Genomic DNA, 20,792 nt, shown 5'->3' on the forward strand with positions numbered 1-20,792 from the left:
TTGCCCGAGTAAATTAACCATTGGCCGAAACACAGTGCCTAGGTACTTAGTGAAATAGAACTCCTTGCTGTATTTATAAATATCAGCTGACAACTCAAATTATTAGTGATACTTACAGAATAAACAGCAATTTTTTAAATTGTTAACTTATGGAGTCTTAAATTTAAACATTCAGAATTTTTTGTACAATTTCTTAAAACAATTCCAGCTTTTAATTGACTATCATAGGAGTTTTAGAGCGCAGGTCTATATGGGTATGGACAGGGCTCCATAGACCTTACAAAAAAATCGCATGCCATTTTTGGTAAAATTCCGACTACTTAAGTGTAGGGGCAAGTGCTCTACATGTGGACATTTTCCAGATTTTGGCCTTATTTTGTTCATAAATCATAAACTATTGACAATGTCAAAAACTTATTTATTTCTTTTGAACAATTATTAAATAGTCTATTATTGCAGACTAGTTTTATCACGTTAGCTAAATAGGAACCAGATATATAAAATAAATGTTAAAATTGATATTTTTGTATAATATTAGGCAGGGTTCGTACCTATTTATCGACAATATTCTTGGTACAACTTTTCAGTAAATATTTTGGACTTGATAATGTCTCCAGGGTCTACAAAGACCTCGGAATCATCGTTTAGTACGCAAAACTTTAGACGAATAAAGCTAGATTTTTCGTTATTCAGGGTGTCCATCCATAGGTAGCTACACTACTGCCTCCTTTTTTATAACCATGCTATTTAGTTATCAATTAAACATCTGGTGAAATGCGAACACTGTAGAAAACAACAATGAAACCTTAAAGCTTATTTTGTGATTATTTACACGCGTGTATCATTTACCGAATTCACAAAAAAACATTTATATTACGAGGATAAAAATTTCGTTATTAATAAAATAACACTTTAATTATATACAATTACAAGTTATTAACATTTTTTTTAGAGCAAAATAATCTCCGTACATTTATAGTTCAGTCATTATAGATTTTGACCCGTGAATAATTAGTTCTTGGATTTTTTTTTCGTAGGCCCCTCGGGGGGGTCACTGGGAGTGTAAATTCAAAAAGTAGACTGAATCAGGCTCCTGCGTATATTCGAAAAACGGTTTTTCTTGAATAAGTCAGCCATTTTTGATTTTACAGACAAAAATTGTAGGAAATTTGATTCTCTACAAGTTTGGTCCTCAAAATTTTTCTTCTAGGATCGATGTTTAGGAAATTAAATTTGAATAAAGCGACAAATTCAAAACCTTTTCATCATCTCGTTTATTTTCAACTTTACGGCATAAATGAACTAAACTTGTAGAGAATCAAATTTTGAATATAAGAAAATGCATTTTTTTAAGTTCACGATCGTTAGTAGTTCTTTAAATACCGGCAGTGTCTACAGGAGGTAAAACCGTCCACAGTACTTATACTTATACGTAGTGTGATCGAGTTCCACTAGACAATAGTACATTATTGTCGAGGCTCGGAAGTAGCTACTTGCAGGCTGAGGATTCGTTTTAAACGGACGACCTTGGGAGTCCGTTTAATTGAATCCGAAGCCAGCAAGTAGCCTTCCAGCCGAGTCATATGTAGTGCTTTTCTCAAAAATGGTGCAAGAAATATAAATATCATAGAAATATTTTACAAAGCAACGTTCTTACGTATATATTTTCAAAGACAAAAAGCCCTTGCCGCCTTTTTATTTTTTTAATAAAAAAATAGAAGTGTATTTTTCTGCCAAAAATACGCCAAACTATTTGAGACAGTTAAATAGTCGCGGTACTAATCATCTGTTTGGCTGTTTAATGGGCCTGTGCCTTCATTTGATATGGTCATTTCAACTTTTAAAAAGTTTGGAACTCGACAAATAATGGAATTTGTATGCAACATTGCAGTCCCAAAATCGAGACTGCAATGTTTTTAACTTTTTAATTTTTGACTGACCATAAACTACGCGATTCGCGACCTAATTTTTAGACGGCAAAGTCGACTTTGCCGTCCATTTTTGAGAAAAAACTTTAAAAAAGTTATAAAACGTTACTCGATTGAAGGTTGCTTGATGAAAAGATTACTCTACCAAATGAAATTCTTCTAATGATTGGTCTGCTAATTTACACAGAAGCGAACTGAAATATATGTGAATCAAGAGTCTACCAAAAGTTAGTCGACCAAAAGTTACATCTACGAATAATTTGAATATGAAAAACCGGGCAAGTGCGAGTCTGACTCGCGCACGAAGGGTTCCGTACCATAAAGCAAAAAAAAAAAACAAAAAAAGCAAAAAGAAAACGGTCACCCATCCAAGTACTGACCCCTCCCGACGTTGCTTAACTTTGGTCAAAAATCACGTTTGTTGTATGGGAGCCCCATTTAAATCTTAATTTAATTCTGTTTTTAGTATTTGTTGTTATAGCGGCAACAGAAATACATCATCTGTGAAAATTTCAACTGTCTAGCTATCACGGTTCGTGAGATACAGCCTGGTGACAGACGGACGGACGGACGGACGGACAGCGAAGTCTTAGTAATAGGGTCCCGTTTTACCCTTGGGTACGGAACCCTAAAAATGAAAATGAAAAATCGTATTAATTTTAGTTGACTCTACGAAACCATTTTTGGCGAAACGTTACAACGCGAATAGATGATCTGCTAAAAATTGGTCGGAGAATCATTAGGGTAGGCACCCCAGCTGAATAGAGAGCCCTAATTATTTGCAAAAATATAGATTATTTACTAACAGGGGCTATTTTTTCCAGCTTATTGCCAGCTTTTAATTTACAGCCGAAGGAGTTTTTAAGCATAGTTATCTATCTAAGCGCCATCACTTGCATCATCACACTAACCCGGGGTTAACCGGTTAAACCTGGAGTTACCATGATTACCAGTACAATTTGACACTGGGTTAACGGTTTAACGGGTTAACCCCGGGTTTGTGGGATGGTGCAAGTGGCGCTAAGTGTGTATAGGCTGAAATAAATCGCTTGCAATCCCTCTGCGAATGTATTGGTCGGGGAATCATCAGGTACCCTCGACTCGCACTTGGCCGATTTTGGAGTGGCTGTGACCACAACCTTTTTTGAGGGCTGGATCCGCGCCTGCGCTGAGGTATGTATAGTGCTTTTCTCAAACATGCAATGAAATAAATAAAAAATCCACGAAACCCAAGTTTTATTTATAGAAAAAACTAAAAGTAAACTACACCCAAAATATAACCAACACGTACCTATATCATTATCACGCGTATGTTTTACACGAGTCGTGTATTTTTACTACCCGTATATTTTCATGTATCTTTGATTTTTTCGCCTTGTATCCGTCTGACTGTCGTTTTCGTCACATAAGTTTACATAGTCTTTCATGTTGATATCATGTTTCACATACATCGTTGCTTTATGCATGGAGAAAATAAGTATAATTTCCACAGTGTTGACGAATTTGTAGTTACATTCATTTAAAATATGCCACAAAACTGTTTCTAATAAACTGTAAGCCATTTTTCTTAGTTTCTCAAATAATAAAATTGCCATAAGCAACCATATAGGGTAAACCGTATAGCTATTGCCCAGTTAAGGGTCGCAAACAGAATGACATTAAAAAAAACATAGAAATAACGTAGTAACTTCGTTTTTATTGCTATTTTCTTATTACCTAATAAACCCTTCTATAGATAATTAACAGTTTTAAGTTAAGTCTTACGTGACATAGAAAACAAAGCAACAAAATAAAAATATTGTAAAAAGTACAGTTATTGCCCAGAGCCCACAGTTATTGCCAGTACCACAGCACAGTGATTGCCCAGTAACTTAAAATCATAAATCACAGTCTAACTTGACTTTCAACATAAAATTGAACATTATAAACATTTTATTGAAAAAAATATGGTTAGCTGAAATAAAATTAGTCAGAATCGTCACTGTTGCCAGAATCTTCCACTATGGTACAATTATGGCACATGAATAAATTTAATTCAGTCCTGTCGGGTATATGTTCCTTATGCTTCCGTGGAATGCATCGCACGTGAAAACTTGCCGAACAGGAACTGCAAGTCAATCTGCTCGTATTCTTTTTCATATTAGTACAACAAACTGCACAAATACTATTTTTACCGGGCTTTATAACTATTTCTCTTAAAACGGTTATCCGTTTAGACTCTGGTAATTGCTTATTGGTTCTCTTTTTGCCCTTACTTTTAACACCCATTTCTTTTTTTATCTTTTTTAGTATAGGTTCAGATTGTTGCTCAAAATTTTGAACTTCTTGGTGGTCATTGTTTCCCGTGTTTGTTGTTTTCCGTTTCAGATTTTTTTTTCCTTCTTTAGTATATTGAGTTTCACCCGGATCATTCATAATAAATTGTGCGTTATCTATGATTGGTTTTTTATTTAATTGTACAGTTTTTTTATTTGTAATTTCAGTCTTTTTATTCGTTTTTTCTTTTTTTTTCATATTTCTAACTAACTTCTTCTCTTCTTTTACTTTTATCAAATTTTCTTTTTCTACTTGTTTAGAATGTAGAGCAGCTTTATAATTTTGGGAGCTAATGGCATATGGTTGTCTTTCAGTTTTCCTTTTCCATTTTCTTACTGGCGTCTCTGGGTATGCTAAATATTCTCCTAAAGAACATTTTCTTTTTACAATTTTAGGACTTGGCAACAGACCAGACGACTGTACCATGACAGGTTTGGACGTTCCGGGTATAGGAGAAGTAAGGTCTAGTGAATCTAGTGATAAAGCATCTTCTGTTTCATTAAATGTGTCTGGTATTTGAAAAACTAGCTCACTATCTTCTTCAACGCATCCTTGTTCATTTCTTTGTGGACTTGACAGCTCAAGAGTTGACTTCACCGTGACCACAGAAGGCGTAGACTCAAATTTTGACTTCTCGGGTACGGTGGAAGTAATATCAAGAGATAAAGCACCTTCTATTTCTTTAAAGTCTCGTGTCTTTAAAGCTAGCTCACTGAAGTCATTTATCTCTGCAACACACTCTTCTTCATTTCTTTGCGGTGATACATTAGGAAAATCTACTACTTGTACTGCTTTGTCGCCTTTTTGCGATGTAACAACTGAAGAGTCTATTCCTTCTTTAGTGGTACTCATAACTTCCACGTCGTGATATGCTTGCCATATTTGGAACAACTTATTCAAGTGTTCATTACTCTTTTGACAAGGCAAATTCTGACTACGGTTTTCAAAGTCGTTGGAAAGAGTTGTTCCGATGATCTCTTTGAATTTTGCGTAACTTAGCATTGCAGAGTCAGGTATCATTTTATTTTTTTGCGATGTGACATTCTCGTTCTTGTCTCCGAGGCATTTATTATAATCAATCGCGTCCGGGTTAAATGGATACAGGCCACAGGCTTTAAAACCGTTCACTAATATTTCAGGCCTTAAACTGGTTATGACAGTTTCATTAAGCACAGTAGCAAAATTCAATTTAGTCACGCCTTGATTATTATTCTCATTTTGCCATTTTCTGACAGTTTTTTTCCATCCCATCTTTAGAGGTCTAAAAGCAGCTACATCGGCGGGCTGAAGGATTCTTGTAGCATTCGGATACAATGCAATTAACTCAATTTGAAGGTGAGTGCAAAGTTGGCTCAAATGGAAATTTAAATGCGTTTTATGGCCGTCCACAAAGAGTATAACTGGAAGCTTGACATTATTGCTGACCAGATAGGGATGAAACACATTTGCTATAAATTCATAAAAAGTTTCCGTAGTCATCCATCCTGAGTCAGACTTTCCGATTCCCCATCCGTCCGGTACAGAATCGCTAATTTTTTTGATAGGCATTCTTTGATAAGGATAAATAACGAACGGACAACAGACTTGTCCTGCGGCAGAAAAGGTGAACAAAACTGTTATAGATTCTTTGGCTTGAGATTGTTCAATATTATATACATTTTTAGCACCTTTTTCCGCTAACACTTGGCCAGTTTTAACACAAATTTGGAAATTTGTTTCATCTGCATTAAAAATACGATTTGGATCATTTAAAATGGGAGTCAAGTCTTTTTCTTTAGCATAATCGCTGATTTCAGCAAACCACCCTCTTATATCTTTTTCCGAGACATAGGAACTTGCTTTTGATACTCCTTCTGATGTTCTTATTGTCAACCTCGGATGTCTTTTCAAAAATGCCTTCCACCAACCATCACCGGGTCTATTATTTGTAAATAAATTAGGACGAGGATTTTCCACTAGAAACTTTTGCACTGTATCTAAAATATCTTCTTTATTTCGAGGAAACCCTTTTCTGGCCGAGATTATTATCCATTCCTCTAGTTGACTTTCTTCGGAAACAGTTAATACCGGTGATGGCCCTAGACTAGTTTTATGCCCGGGATTTTCAATGTAATACCGAAGACTGGTCCTTGGAACACCGTAATTTTCAGCAATTTGTCTTGTAGACAACTTGTTGTCAGCATCTTGAACAGCTTTGATCGCATTCTGCAAATTTTCTTTTCTATATTGTACTTTTGGTGTTTTTGGCATACTGAAATTAAAACAATAATAACAATTTAGATATTGAATACTCGTACTCCATGGGCACTGCAAGAATGGAATTTTTTCATCACACTTGTTTTCTAAATGTGCTATTTATTGCACGCATGCGAAGCGGGAGAAAAGTTTCATTTTTCTCCAACGGCAGGAAAAGTACTTTTTTAATACAATTGATCAAAAAGTGTACTTTATATAAATGTTGTTCGACACACGTGCGGAAGTGTCATTTTCACTCGTCCCGAGTTTTGACCCTCGCCTAAAGGCTCGGGCTAAGAAACCTCGGGACTCGTGCGAAATGACACACTTCTCGCACTTGTATCGAAAACTACTATTTTAAAGTGCTAAATAACACACACGGACCACGAAGGTTTAGAGACAAAAAGACAAAAATTCGTTTAAAATGTAGATTTTAAAAGATTGATGTTTATTATTCCATTTGTGTAAGATTGTCCTATAATATTTATTTATTTATTTATTTTCATATTTTAATAAACATAATTTTAACAACCGTTTTGAAATATTTTGTACGATTATCGATCGTGGCTGTTTGCCATAGGGTCGGTGCCTTTCATACTAAACGTCAATTAAAAGAACAAAATGGCGGACGAATGTTTGAAATGCCACCGTATTTAACCGAATTTACGTTAAAAATTGTGTTTTTCCTTAGAAAGTGTGATGAAAAACATTGTGTATATCACGGGCGGTAAGGAAATTACAATTTCGAGTCAATAAAAGTCCTCCATCTGCGGTGTTGGACTTTTAACAGCTTCTCGAAGACCTATTGACCACACTTAATAAGCAATGTAATTATTATAAATACAAAACACGAAAAATAATCTACCGTGACGGCTATTGCCCGGGCAATAACTATAGTTATTGACCTATGGCAATTACTAAAACTACGGTGGGCAATAATTAAAAATGTTCAAACTTTGTTACAGCGATTGCCCACCGGTAAAATAACCGTTTAAATACTAAACTCAACTCCGACGTATATTTAAAACTACGAAATTACTATTAATTTAATCACAAAATATGTAATTACATGGGAATATATACAAATAAAAAAATCTCAGAATAAACTTTGAAGCAAGTAAGTCCTTAAGAAAATCATTTAAAAATTTACCTGTTTGAGTAACACGTTCACATGTATCGACAAAATCCGCCATTACTGTTGTTTTTTTTTAAGTGTTGCCAGTTTTTATTTTTAAAACTCTTCTATATTATAAACAGCGTCATCTAGCAAATTCTACTATTACAAAAATGGTACAAAACAAACAACAGAGAATGTCGTTTTAAAAAGCGGGCAATCACTGGCGGTGGGCAATAACTCCCTGGTTTACCCTACATACTTCGTCTTTGACTTGGCGGCAGAGGCAGCAAGTTATTTAAAATCAATTCTGCTTACGCTGCCAATTCCAACACCTACGATTACAATTAATTTCATTATTTCGTCGGAACTCGTATTAAAGTAAAAAAATCAACAACGCACCATAAATCCAATAAAACAGAATGAAAATTTTTCAACTTTACCTCCATAACAATTAAAAAAAAATAACTACGCGTGTTTGAGTAGACCTTTTTACCGCTAACGTTTAGATGAAATATTTTAAATGTTTTTATTTGGGTAGTTAAATTTATAATTTAAAATTATAAAATTTGGTTAATAATGTATTATTTATTAAGTTCATGTTGATTTTATACAAATAAAACTGCAAATTATAGCAAACATTGTTTTTTGTTTTTTTTTATAGGCGTAGTGGCAGTGTCATTACGAACCATAAAGCCAATACTGCCTCTAGTTTTTTTTTATGGATGAATGCCACGATGCTGTGTCACAAATATCTGTGAAATGAAAATTAAAAAAGAGGACTTTGCCGGCCTAGGCCTGCAAGATTTGTATGAAATTCCATTAAATACCTTTTGTCCTAGCCGCACCTGAAACGTCATACTTCGCAGCCTATTATAAGGAACATAATATCAATATTTCATTGCATGTTTGAGAAAAGTTTATTTAACCTTCAAAACAATACTTATTTAATAAAACCATACTTCAGTTTTGATTTAAGCAGAGACGAAAGTAGGTACGTCAGACGAAATGAAGACAAAGAGTCGGCGCGGCGGGACGCGAGAGGCATTCATATAAAACTTGAACGAAACAGGAAGCCCGCTGCCATGCACCGCTCACTGAATTTTGGCTGCAGACGCTGCGCGAAGTGCCAAAACTTGGAATGTACCCAAAATCTCCGGAATAATATAAATCCCGAACAATACGAAAAGAAATTGGCGTAGGTGATTCGGGATTTGTTCGTTCTGGCCGACAAACTTTTTTTTTCATTAATATTTAGGAGATAATATGTGCTATTCAATATCATACGCCTTGCACCTTATTGCGCGCAGTAAGCACCTACGTACTCGTACCATGTTGCGTTTGTGACGTATTAGGGTATGGCTGAGTAAATGCCGCACTAGAGTAATGTAAGCTCGGATTAGGTTGTTCCTTTGATCAACTGGAATTCTAAAATCCGAATCTGATTAGGATTACTCCACGTTTAGTTAGGTACGTACTTATCTACTTTAGTGTTCTCCACTATGTATAGCCTTTCCCAGCAATATGAAACTTTATTATCTACAAAAGATAGGTACTACCTACTTAATACTTGGAGCTCAACGCGTGACTTTATCCGTTTTAAAAAAGTCGTGTTTCAACAAAAGTTGCTTTAGCAGGTGGATTTACAGTCGCTGTCGGACTGATCGACAGGATTAATTTGGGGCCACCAGCCCGCCACTACGACGTGATGGCTTCATTAAAAATTATGCCGCCATTTTGTTTGAATATTTTAAAATTTGCTTAGAGTCGCTAGTGGCTGGATGTAAAACTTGTATACCTCTTTTAGGGAAATATCTGTTAATCATGCGCGAAAATATTTGTTTACCTTATTTGTTCGTCAAATGTAGGTACTTACCTTTTTAACCGACTTAAAAATTTAAACTAATTAAGTGTAATATATTAAGAACGGGTCACTCACGTAATATGGCTGTGTCTCACGGAAGTTTTGTTAGGTATTAAAATGGTATATATTAAAACAGAAATGAAACAAAACTATTAAAATTGATTAAAGTGAACTCTGATTATAAAAATCACAAAATGATCAACGGAACTCTGTAATGAAACGATTTATCTCAAGTAGCTGTCATTTATGCTAAGTAATTGTGATTGTTATGAGATGCAGCTGAATGATTTTGTGGTTTAATGATTTTAATTGCATTATACACTGTTTTATTGCAGTTGGTTATTTTCAGTTAGGAATTATTTTAACTTTCTATTAGGTACCTATTCCAAGCTACGTAAAAACGGTCTGAAATCGTAACCATAATAAAGTGATTTCTTAAGTAAGTAAAAAGTATGTACCTACCTAGTTATTAAAAAAAAAAAGTATAAAGTCGAACCACTAACTGTCTACATTCATACTCGACAAAAATAAGCATGTGATATATGTAGATGTAGGTACCACAAAATTATTGTTTTATATGTGTGTGATTTACTATTAATAATTGTGATATATTTTTATGATGTGACGTGTAAAATTATTATTTTATAAATAAATTAACTATAACTATAACTATAACTAAAGTACGCTACCGTCGTACGCAATTCATCAATACTCGTAAATACCGTTATTTTTAATTGAAGCAAATTATTGAAAGCTTTGACAGCCTAAATTAGTTTCAGCCGTGAATGAAATCGACTTTTTGACGTGGAACCGCTGGCCGGCCTGGCTCGGCCCCGTGAATCACACTAATTGCGCAAAACATAAAATATTTGTTCTCTTTGCGTGAGAACGAAATATAAAACTGGAGAGCCGCCGATTGATTGCAGATTAATGGAACCTATTTTTAACCTTTCTTGACTTTTGTGGGGGAGAAATCGAATGCAGCGTTATTGTGATTTATAGTCTTTTATAATAATGCAGAGGATAATTCCCAGAGAAAAGCCCCGTTAATAACGTTTATTACTTACGTTACATTACTAAAAGAGAATCACTAAATAGGTCGAAATTTACGGCTCAGTTTCTTTGACTCTAACGAAAAGTACAGCCGCCAAGCAGTGTTGCTAGATGGTCACAAAAGTCAAATTTTTCGTGACTTTTCGCCTTCTCGTGTGACACGTGCGTGACTTACGATCTTGAGGCAATTTTTGTGACTTTTTAAGCTAGTCGAATTTTGGACAAGTTTAGTTCTGCAATTCGTATTATTTAGGAACGGAGTGAACGCACCCAAGTTGACACTTGCACTGATACCTTGACGTTAAGCCCCCTCCAGACTATGCGCGTGAATCGCGGGCGAAGCCGCGAATGCGAGTGTGGAGTCGATTTCGCTGTCTGCGAAAATCGACTCCACACTCGCGTTCGCGGCTTCGCCCGCGATTCACGCGCATAGTCTGGAGGGGGCTTTACATCCACCATCATGTTTATTATAATAGTCGTGGCAAAATGAGACTTGTTACCTTGACATGACGTTGTCATTTAGTTTGATAGTAGTAGTTATTTTATTTTTAGTATAATGGTTAATTTCTTTTAGTTTGTACTTATCCAATTCGTCGACCGTAGGTTCAATTCAATTTTTCTTTGTCTGTTATTGCAAAAAAAAACTGCGGTCGGCTATTTCTTTTTCCCCACACCAGCTGGGGCTCATTTCTCAAAAGCTTGTAACTTGTAATATAAGTGGAAGTCCCTTTTTAACATATGCTGTCAAAAAGTGACATCCGCTTGTATTACAAGTTACAAGCTTTTGAGAAACGGGCCCCTGGTAAAGGCTCTCTTGATTGTTCAAAAACTGATAAGAAAGTTGCATTTTATCCACATGTGAGGCAAAGTAATCAAACGCAAATTTTGAGTTGTTTTCTTATGTTTGCTGGTAGAATTAATTATTTTTGTGTTAAATGATATAAATGTGTTAAATTAGTGCTATCAAAAAGAATAATCATATAAGATTAGTAGAATTTTTGTGAAATATGCTAGTTTGACAGTGCACAACGTTGTATGGGGACCTTGCACTTTGAGACTATGCGCTGAAACTTGGCACAGTTGATTGTTAGCTGGTCTTGAGCAGATACAGACCGGTAGACATCGAGAACCACGTCTCATTTAGTGGGGGGGAGGGGGGGAAGTTCGACGCCGCCGCACTTCACTTGGAGCAACATTTCTCTAAAACTATACCTATTAGGGCATGTGATATATCATTTTCGGATAAATTAAGGATGAGAAATCTAGTTTTGGAACTAGAACAATGCACTTTCTAACAAAAAAAGCGTAAAGTAGAAAAGACTAAAAAACGTTTTTGTGATTTTTTCATAATTGCCAATTTTTTTTTAAAGTGTAGGAGGAATCTGAAAACAATAAATACAGTTGTAAAGCCACACTTATTACGTTTAAGAAAATATATAGTTTATTATACAAAACTTTTGATAAATGGGAGATAAAAAATAATATTAAGCGTGGGTCAGACTGATCTCAATACAAAATACTATGAATGTGGGAAAGTTACTTATAATTTGTTCTACAATCGTTTATTTTTTTTAGTTTTTCGTAAATAACTCGTAAACGGTAGCCCACAGCAAAAAATAATCTTTTACGTAAATAATCTGTTTCAGATTTTTTATAAAGTAAGTGCTACTTTTTTTCGCTAAGATCAATATTTAAAAAAAAATATCGAAGGGAGAAAATAAATACTAAGGTCCCCTTTTTTAGTCATTCGTAAATAACTCGTAAAGGATAGCCAATAGCATACGTTTTTTAGTCTTTTCTACTTTACGCTTACGCTTTTTTTTTTAGAGAGTGCAATGTTTTAGTTCCAAAACTAGATTTCTCATCCTTAATTTATCCGAAAATGATATATCACATGCCCTAATAGGTATAGTTTTAGAGAAATGTTGCTCCAAGTGAAGCGCGGCGGCGTCGAACTTCCCCCCCTACCCCCCACTAAATGAGACGTGGCTCTCGACGGCTCCCGGTCTGTATCTGCTCAAGACCAGCTAACAATCAACTGTGCCAAGTTTCAGCGCATAGTCTCAAAGTGCAAGGTGTCGTGCAGTAACAAAATAGCTAATTATTTTCTGAATTTCTTCTAACAAAATCGATTACCTACCAATACAATACAATAATATAAAAATGACTTTTAGGGAAACGAAACGTAACTTATGACTCCAGAGCCCTGGCAACACTGCCGCCAAGGCATTGTGTTCTTGCCAGCATTAGAAATTTTATGGTACAGTCATGTTTATATCTTTCGAATATAGGCAGGGTATATCGATGTAAGGGAAGAAAAACTAAAATGTAGTACTTTGTGGCACCATAAAAAAGGGGTACGAACTATATACTTACTGGTTCTGTCTACGACGTGGAACAGTATCTTGCACAAGTACTGCAGGTACAGCGGCAAGTCAGAGAAGCGGCGATATCGACTCAGAAGTAGCGCCCACCTCGCCAGCCAGCCTTCCAGCGTGGTCCGGCCCGGGTACCCTCCGGCCTCTGGGCCGCACACCCGCTTGTAGTAGGGGAGCTCACCGTATCTGGCGACAGAAGCAATTTAAGCAAAATGGTCCACGAATAGGTAACAAATCTGGCACTACAAGGCACATTTTGCAGGTTGCAGCAATGGGAGGAGTGACAAATTAAAACTTTTCAGAGTTAGTTTATCATTATTAGGTGTAAAACCATGATACTAGGATCATTTAAAAGTGAGGTGAGTATCATTACTATCCGGTCACTAGCATAACTGTGCATCTTGTTGGACTGCGACGCCGCGCTAACGATAATGACGTCACAAGACGAGGTGCACAGAGCACAGACAATGAAACTGGGTAGTATGAGAGGATACCAGGGTGGATCTATTCGACTGAATACATGTGAAATGGCTGAAATCACTGCCACATGTCCACGTCATAGATACCTATTACGCCTATTACTAAATGACAAGTCACATATGCCTGTAACTAGGTACCTAAATCCTAATATGTGCGTTTTAATGAACAACGGACATGCATGATATTTTATTATTTGGGACTCCAATATTCACATAGCTTATCCAAATCCAATGTACTATGATAAGGAGAGATAGAAGCGCCCCGATAGCACCGGCCTAATAATAAAATGACAATATCGCCGCCCACTTATTTCCACCTAATAATGTTTTCGGTGGCCCGTGAGCCACTTTAATAAAATTATTATAAATATTAGGTTATTGTCAGTAATTTTCAAGTTGCCTGGAGATTAGGTACCCTTCAGAATATTTTGCTTGATTGATATGCAAAGCTGGGCGCCGCCAATCGAAAAGTTAGTTACGTAATAAAATTAATTAAGGTGAATTTAATGAGTTTTAATAGAGCACGTAGAAAAAAGTAAGGAACGTTTAAAAGCTAAGTTTAAACGCAAAATTTTAAGACTAAAGTGCAATAATGCTATAATAAATAGGTACTAACAATGTACCTACCTATTTGTATTATCCTCCCATCCATCGCACCAAAAATGATGTCTGTTGGGTCTGTAGATTGAATGGTACAATAGAATTGCCATAGCAGTTAATCCAGCTTTTGTATGTATATTTTAACATTTTTACGGTGTGATAAAGTTTTAATAAAGAAAATGTTTATGTTTAACATTAATCTCGTAATTCCTCTCCAAACCATGGTTTCATTATTTTCATTTATGCTTGGTATATTAGGTAGGAAAGGAATATATTAAGGTACCCATAATCCATAATTTTTTCCATAAAGACCTTATTGACAAATAGAAAGTTAACAATAAAATTTAAAGGTTCACTTCGTTAATTAACAGTTTTACGGGATTATACAGTTATCCAGGTACTCGGCACGTGGCTTGCTACTGACAACAATCGGCTCGCGCTCTGATTGAGCCCAAAGGGGCTGCCGCGCGATAATTGCAAGTTGTGGGCAAAGACCCGACACGTGCGGAATTGGATTTAGTATCGGTGAGAAGTCTACTGTGATTATAATTTTTTGACTGATTTTTATGAGTTTACAAGACTTACGTTTTCTTAGTTTTGTAAATTTTTTAACTGCGACTGTATATAGGATACGAGTTCTACAAAGCAGACCCTTGTCATCAAGAAATAAATTACCATGAAATGAATATAAACATTAATTTTCAACATTTAAAACTATACTTATGTATAATTTGACCGGGTTTATTTTTTTAGCTACATAATTGTGTGAATCGTAGCTCTTCTACGTGTGGTACGGCGTAGCAGTAGATACTTGATAAATTATTTAATTTTATATATACTTATATAACGATTCTTAAATTCTCTAAGATCCTAATTTAAGAAGATTGGCTTTAATGTAATACATAAAACAAATGATACAATGGCATTAATGTATATACATACGTATATTAGTATACCTAGTTAATGTTCACAAGAATGCCGGGAGCAGGCCGGCGTTGGAGCCGCGAGCTTGCTAATGACTGTCACAATTTCGCAATTTCTCGGTCGCTTGTTCTAACGGCCGCAAAATGTTTACGTTGCTCTAAAACCATTTTATTTAGAACTTGCAGCAGCAGAAGTTGCTAACCGGGCGAGGTGTTCAAAATTATCTTGACGCGACTTTATTGTTAAGAGAATAAGAGCGTCAATGTAATTTTCAACACATCGCCCGCTTAGCAACTTCTGATGATGACTGTACAAGTACAATGACAATGAAATTAGTTTGTGTTAGGTTGGTAACTTGACAATAATCTAGTAGTATTTCCTATATTGTGTTATCTGTGGCAACTCTCTCTTACATCGAAGATGGCGTCAACTATACATGCTTTTGATATGTGCTCCACGAATATTAATTTTAATAAACATAATTAAGTGTACTCGGTCTTTCCTTTCACCATCATAACATGGTGTCAGAAGTGCTGCGATGAGTGACACAGAAGAAAAGACGGAAGTCAAGCGAAAGCAAGAAAAAGTCACACACGGCAAACACACACCTCAAGCGTCGGCAATGGCGGATGGAAGTGAAGATCTCGCAATCAAGCCGCATGTGCTTGGTACAACTTTACCAAAGCTCATGATCTCGTCGGACACCACAAATAATAATGCAGAAGAATGGAAAAGGTGGTGGCAGCGATTTGACATATATTTATTGGCATCGGGACTTGACAAGGCGGAAGACAAAAGGAAAATAGCAATCATGTTACACTCAATGGGCACTAAAGGTTTGGAAATCTTTAACTCTTTTAACTTAGACTTCGACAAATGTCAATTGGCGGAAATCAAAAAGAAATTTGACAACCATTTTGAGCCACAAAAGAATCTAACCATGACACGCTATATGTTTTTCACACGGAAGCAGATGAAATCTGAAAACATCGATGATTTTCTAACAGATTTGGAAAATAAGAGTAAAGCCTGTGAATTTAAAGACCTGAGGGAATCTCTCATCAGGGATATTTTTATTGCAAACATGTGTTCTGATCTATCACATGTACGGCAAAGGTTGCTGCAAGAGCCCAAATTGACATACTCTAGAATGCGTGAGCTAGCAAAAGCTGTGATAGCGGCTCAGCAAGACTCGGACAGAATAGTGCAGGAGAGCAACGGCGCCACCAGCACAAAAAATGTAATGCAGTTGAGGCATCAAAGGTCAAACAGTCGATCAAGATATTCAGCGTCAAGAAGTCAGTCAGCGTCAAGAAGTCAGTCAGCGTCAAGAAGTCAGTCAGCGTCAGGAAATCAGTCAATGTCAAGAAATCAGTCACCGTCAAGAAATCAGTCAACGTCAGGGTACCAGTCATCGAGTCGACCACACTACACCCAGTCAACTCCGTCGAGGCAGCAAAGTCAATCTACATGCACGCGCTGTGGGCAGGTGCATCGCTTCAAGTGTCCAGCAGCCAGCGTACAATGCAGGTCATGTAACTCTTATGGTCACTATGCTAAATTTTGCTTTAAAAATAAAAATGTCAGACAATTAGAGCTAGAAGACCTCGATGATGATAAAGCTTACTGCTCTGAGAGGTTATTCGTGGGGCAGATACAAAATAAAAGTAAAGAAAAAAAATCTTGGTACTTAAAAGTCAATATAAATGGTAGAGATGTAAATTGCCTTTTGGATACAGGGTCAGAATTGGATTTAATGTCATTAAAGACCTATAAAACTTTAGGACTTAACAATATGGTTGAAACCAGTGTTACTGCTAGTGCATATAGAGATCACCTACCGATAGTAGGGGAAACTGAAGTAGAATGTCATTTTAGTAACCGAGTTGAGAAAATAACCTTTGCTGTGACAACTGTAAATGGTCAAACTATATTAGGTTTAGACACTTGTGATCGAATTGGTATTGTCAAACGAGTTTATCATCTGACTGAAGAAGTCATAAAAAAAAGTAATTGTCAAATTCTTACACAATATAACGACGTTTTCCAGGGTCTGGGATGTCTGCCTCCTGTCTGCCATCTGAAACTGAAGTCTGATGCTGTGCCATGCATTGATCCTCCGAGGAAGGTGCCATTTGCGCTACTGAAGGACCTACGGGATGAGCTGGATCGCATGGAGAGCATGAAGGTCATTGAAAAAGTCACAAAGCCAACGGCATGGGTCAACTCTGTAGTAGTCACCGTCAAGTCAACAGGTCAGCTTAGAATATGCTTAGATCCTAGAAATTTGAATAAAAATATAATGAGAGAACATTATCCATTAAAAAACATTGATGAGATTAGGTCACAATTGAAAGGTGCTACTTGTTTTTCACATCTTGATGCATTCTCAGGTTTTTGGTCTTTGAAACTTGATGAGGAAAGTTCTGAACTTTGCACATTTCAGACTCCCTTTGGCAGATATAAATATCTTAGATTACCATTTGGCATAAATGCATCAACAGAGATTTTTTACAGAGTCATCAATGAATTATTTGGTGACATAGAGGGCGTTCTCATTTTTGTAGATGATTTTTTAGTTTATGGTGAGACCCCAGAGATTCATAATCAAAGACTTAAAAAAGTACTAGATAGGGCTAGACAAGTCAATTTAAAATTAAATGAGTCAAAATGCAAATTTGGAGTGTCGGAAGTAGAATTTTTAGGATATATTTTCAACCGTGATGGTGTCAAAGTCAGTCAGGAAAGAGTCAAGGCGATCAAAGAAATGCCAAGTCCTAGTAATGTTAAAGAATTACAGAGATTTCTCGGGATGGTAAATTTTGTAGGATGTTTCATTGATAATTTGTCAGCAAAGACCACACTCATGAGAACTTTGTTAAAAAAAGACGTGCCCTGGCAGTGGGACAGTAACTATGAAAGAGAATATTGTGAATTAAAAGAAATAATATGTAACACGCCAGTTTTAGCACACTACGATGTAAATTTACCTCTGGTTTTGTCAGTAGACTCGTCCAAGTCAGCGATGGGTGCTGTTATTTTACAGAATAATAGGCCGATTGCATACAGTTCAAGAACACTATCCAAGTCACAAGAGAATTTTGCTCAGATTGAAAAAGAGCTATTTGCTATTCAGTTTGGATGTAGTAAATTTAATCAATATGTCTATGGACGTAAAGTCATAGTACACACGGATCATAAACCATTAGTTTATCTGTTTAAAAAACCTTTGCATGAGGTACCAGCAAGATTACAGCGTATGATGTTAACTTTACAAAAGTATGATTTAGAAGTCATTCACATACCTGGCAAGGAAATGTATATATCTGATACTTTGTCTAGAGCAGCTATGAAAGACCATTTTATTCCAGAAAATGAATCTGATATGTCGTACCATGTCAATTTAGTCCAGTCAAATTTAGCGATCAGTCAAGAGTACAAAAATAAATTAAAACAGGCAACCATTGATGACGAAACCCTTCAATTGTTAAAAAAATATTATTTTGAAGGATGGCCTAGTAGTAAAGATAAAATCAATTCTTTAGTGAAACCATATTGGAACATGCAGGGTGAAATTCATGTTATAGGAGATTTATTGTTCAAAGGGTCAAATTTAATTGTTCCAAAGTCCATGCAAAAAGAAATACTAAATAAATTGCATGAAGGTCATCAAGGGATAAATAAGTGTCTAAGATTAGCTAGAGATTCATTATACTGGTCTAACATGTCTGCTGATATAAAAAATGTAGTGGAACAATGTGACATCTGTGCCAAGTTCAAGCCATGTAATCAAAAAGAACCATTAAAGAACTATGAAATTAGCAATTATCCTTGGCAAAGAGTTGGCATTGATCTACGAGGGTCGCACTGAAATATTCGGGAATGGGACACTTAGAAATAACATAATAGAAAGAGGCATATAATTTATAAAAATGTAACTCTTTATAAAACTTTTAAGGTATATTTCATTTGGTTGTCATTTGTATTTAAGAATTACTGGCAATTTGAAAATTGTATGTCGAACATTATTTGAATTTTTGGCAAAGTGATTTTTCCGATCAAATTTTTAAACGGTTTTCAATATGCCCTCAGCGAACAAATAAAAGTTACAATGGGCTTCTGTTATTTTTTTATGAACTAGAGTTCATCGTACGCTCGTTTGCGGTTAAAATTAAATATGAAAGTCACTTTCATTTTATCCCATAGATGATCTTAAAGAAGCATGTCATTCCAAAGCGACGTCAAAAATTAAAATCGCATTTGTGCTGTTAATTAAAAAGACTGCCAAAAAAGTTGCATATCGGCAGATTTCGACATTCCTAAATATTCATATGACAACAGTAAAAAAATATTATATATATATATATATGTAAAAAAAACTTCAATTCCGTTGGCTACTCCACGAATTTCATACAAAACCACTAAGGCTCCAAAATCGCCATACAAAAAGGACTTTGGGATTATGAGCCGTGTGCATTACAGAATGATTACTTTCAAAAGAAAATTTATATGCGTGGTCAGTTTGAGATTAAGTATGCATTAAAATAAAGATTGACTGTCTAGATGCGACAGTATTCTCTATTCCCGACATTTTCAGTGCAACCCTCGTAATGCATTTTGATAACTTGACCTATATTGTAGTAACTGATTATTACTCAAAGTACATAGAGACAGCCTTGTTAAAAAATAATAGTACAGCTCAAAATGTCATAATAAATTTGAAGTCAATATTTGCCAGACATGGGATACCTATGACATTAGTGTCAGATGGTGGTCCTCCCTTTCAGTCCTCAGAATTTAAATCATTTTTATATGAATGGGACATAGAACATATAGTGACAGCTCCTTATCATTCAAACTCTAATGGTCAGGCAGAAAGTTCTGTTAAAATTATAAAAAACATGTTAAAAAAATGTAAAGAAGACGGATCAGATCCTTACTTAGCTTTATTACAGTATAGAAATACACCTAAAAATCATATGTTATCACCGGCTGAGTTATTAATGTCTAGGAAATTAAGAAGTAAAATACCAGTAAACTTTAACAAACTCAGACCTAAAGCTGTGACATTTAATAAATACAGACAATCAGCTGTTAAAAATAATGAAGAGATGTCTAGATATTATAATAGTAATGCTAAATCAATGTCCATATTGTATCCAGGTGACCGGGTTTATTATAAGAAAAATCCACACAGTACTTGGGAAAAGGCTGTAATTGTAAAACGGTTAGGTAATGATAGGTCATATGTGATAAAAACTGATAATGATGTAACTTATGTAAGAAATAGGATTCATCTCATTCATAACTATAGTATTTTGAATAGTGACTTGACACAATCGTCTCCCATGCGATCTTGCTCACCACAAGGGGAAAGAAGTATGGAAGTGGCAGAGGCAAGGCAGGAGACGGGTACTCCAGCACCAGTAACAGCTGATCATAGAGTAACGAGATCAGGACGTATTGTTATACCGCCAAAGCGTTATATAACAGAAATTTAAATATAGTTTAGTTTAGTCAACTGAGATGTAAAATAAATATAGTCCAGTAAGTCAACTGAGTATAAATGTAATTTAGCTGTTTCATAATAAATGTAAACACAGGAGTCTTAGATAAATCTAAATTAAATTTCTCAATTGTGTAAATGTAGAGACTAGTTAAAGAAATAGACTGTAACATAATTTGTAGAATATTTTATTTTCAACTATAAACACATTAAATGTTAGCAATGATTTCAGAGACCAGTTAAAGGAATAGACTGCAATGTTTAAATGTTTAGATTATTTTATTGTTCAGACTTATTGTAAAGATGAGTAAAACTTAAGACTGGTCATTAATGTGATTTTAGTATATAAATATAAACTTAAGGAAAGGGATGTTAGGTTGGTAACTTGACAATAA

The 20,792-nt window shown here is 35.5% G+C and overlaps 1 protein-coding gene and 1 long non-coding RNA gene across 3 annotated transcripts in view; one reads left to right on the forward strand and one right to left on the reverse strand.

The window, feature by feature from the left end:
- LOC134668106 (uncharacterized) overlaps positions 1 to 20,792 on the forward strand; it is a 518,821-nt gene that overhangs the window by 29,005 nt on the left and 469,024 nt on the right. The window lies entirely within an intron of this gene.
- LOC134668046 (uncharacterized) overlaps positions 1 to 20,792 on the reverse strand; it is a 101,686-nt gene that overhangs the window by 3,221 nt on the left and 77,673 nt on the right. For both annotated transcript variants that reach the window (XM_063525503.1, XM_063525497.1), the window contains one exon: positions 12,887 to 13,074. In XM_063525503.1, the coding sequence (XP_063381573.1) occupies positions 12,887 to 13,074 (188 nt within the window). The remainder of the gene's footprint in view (positions 1 to 12,886; positions 13,075 to 20,792) is intronic.

Source organism: Cydia fagiglandana, chromosome 1, assembly GCF_963556715.1.
Source record: "Cydia fagiglandana chromosome 1, ilCydFagi1.1, whole genome shotgun sequence".
Lineage (NCBI taxonomy): Eukaryota > Metazoa > Arthropoda > Insecta > Lepidoptera > Tortricidae > Cydia > Cydia fagiglandana.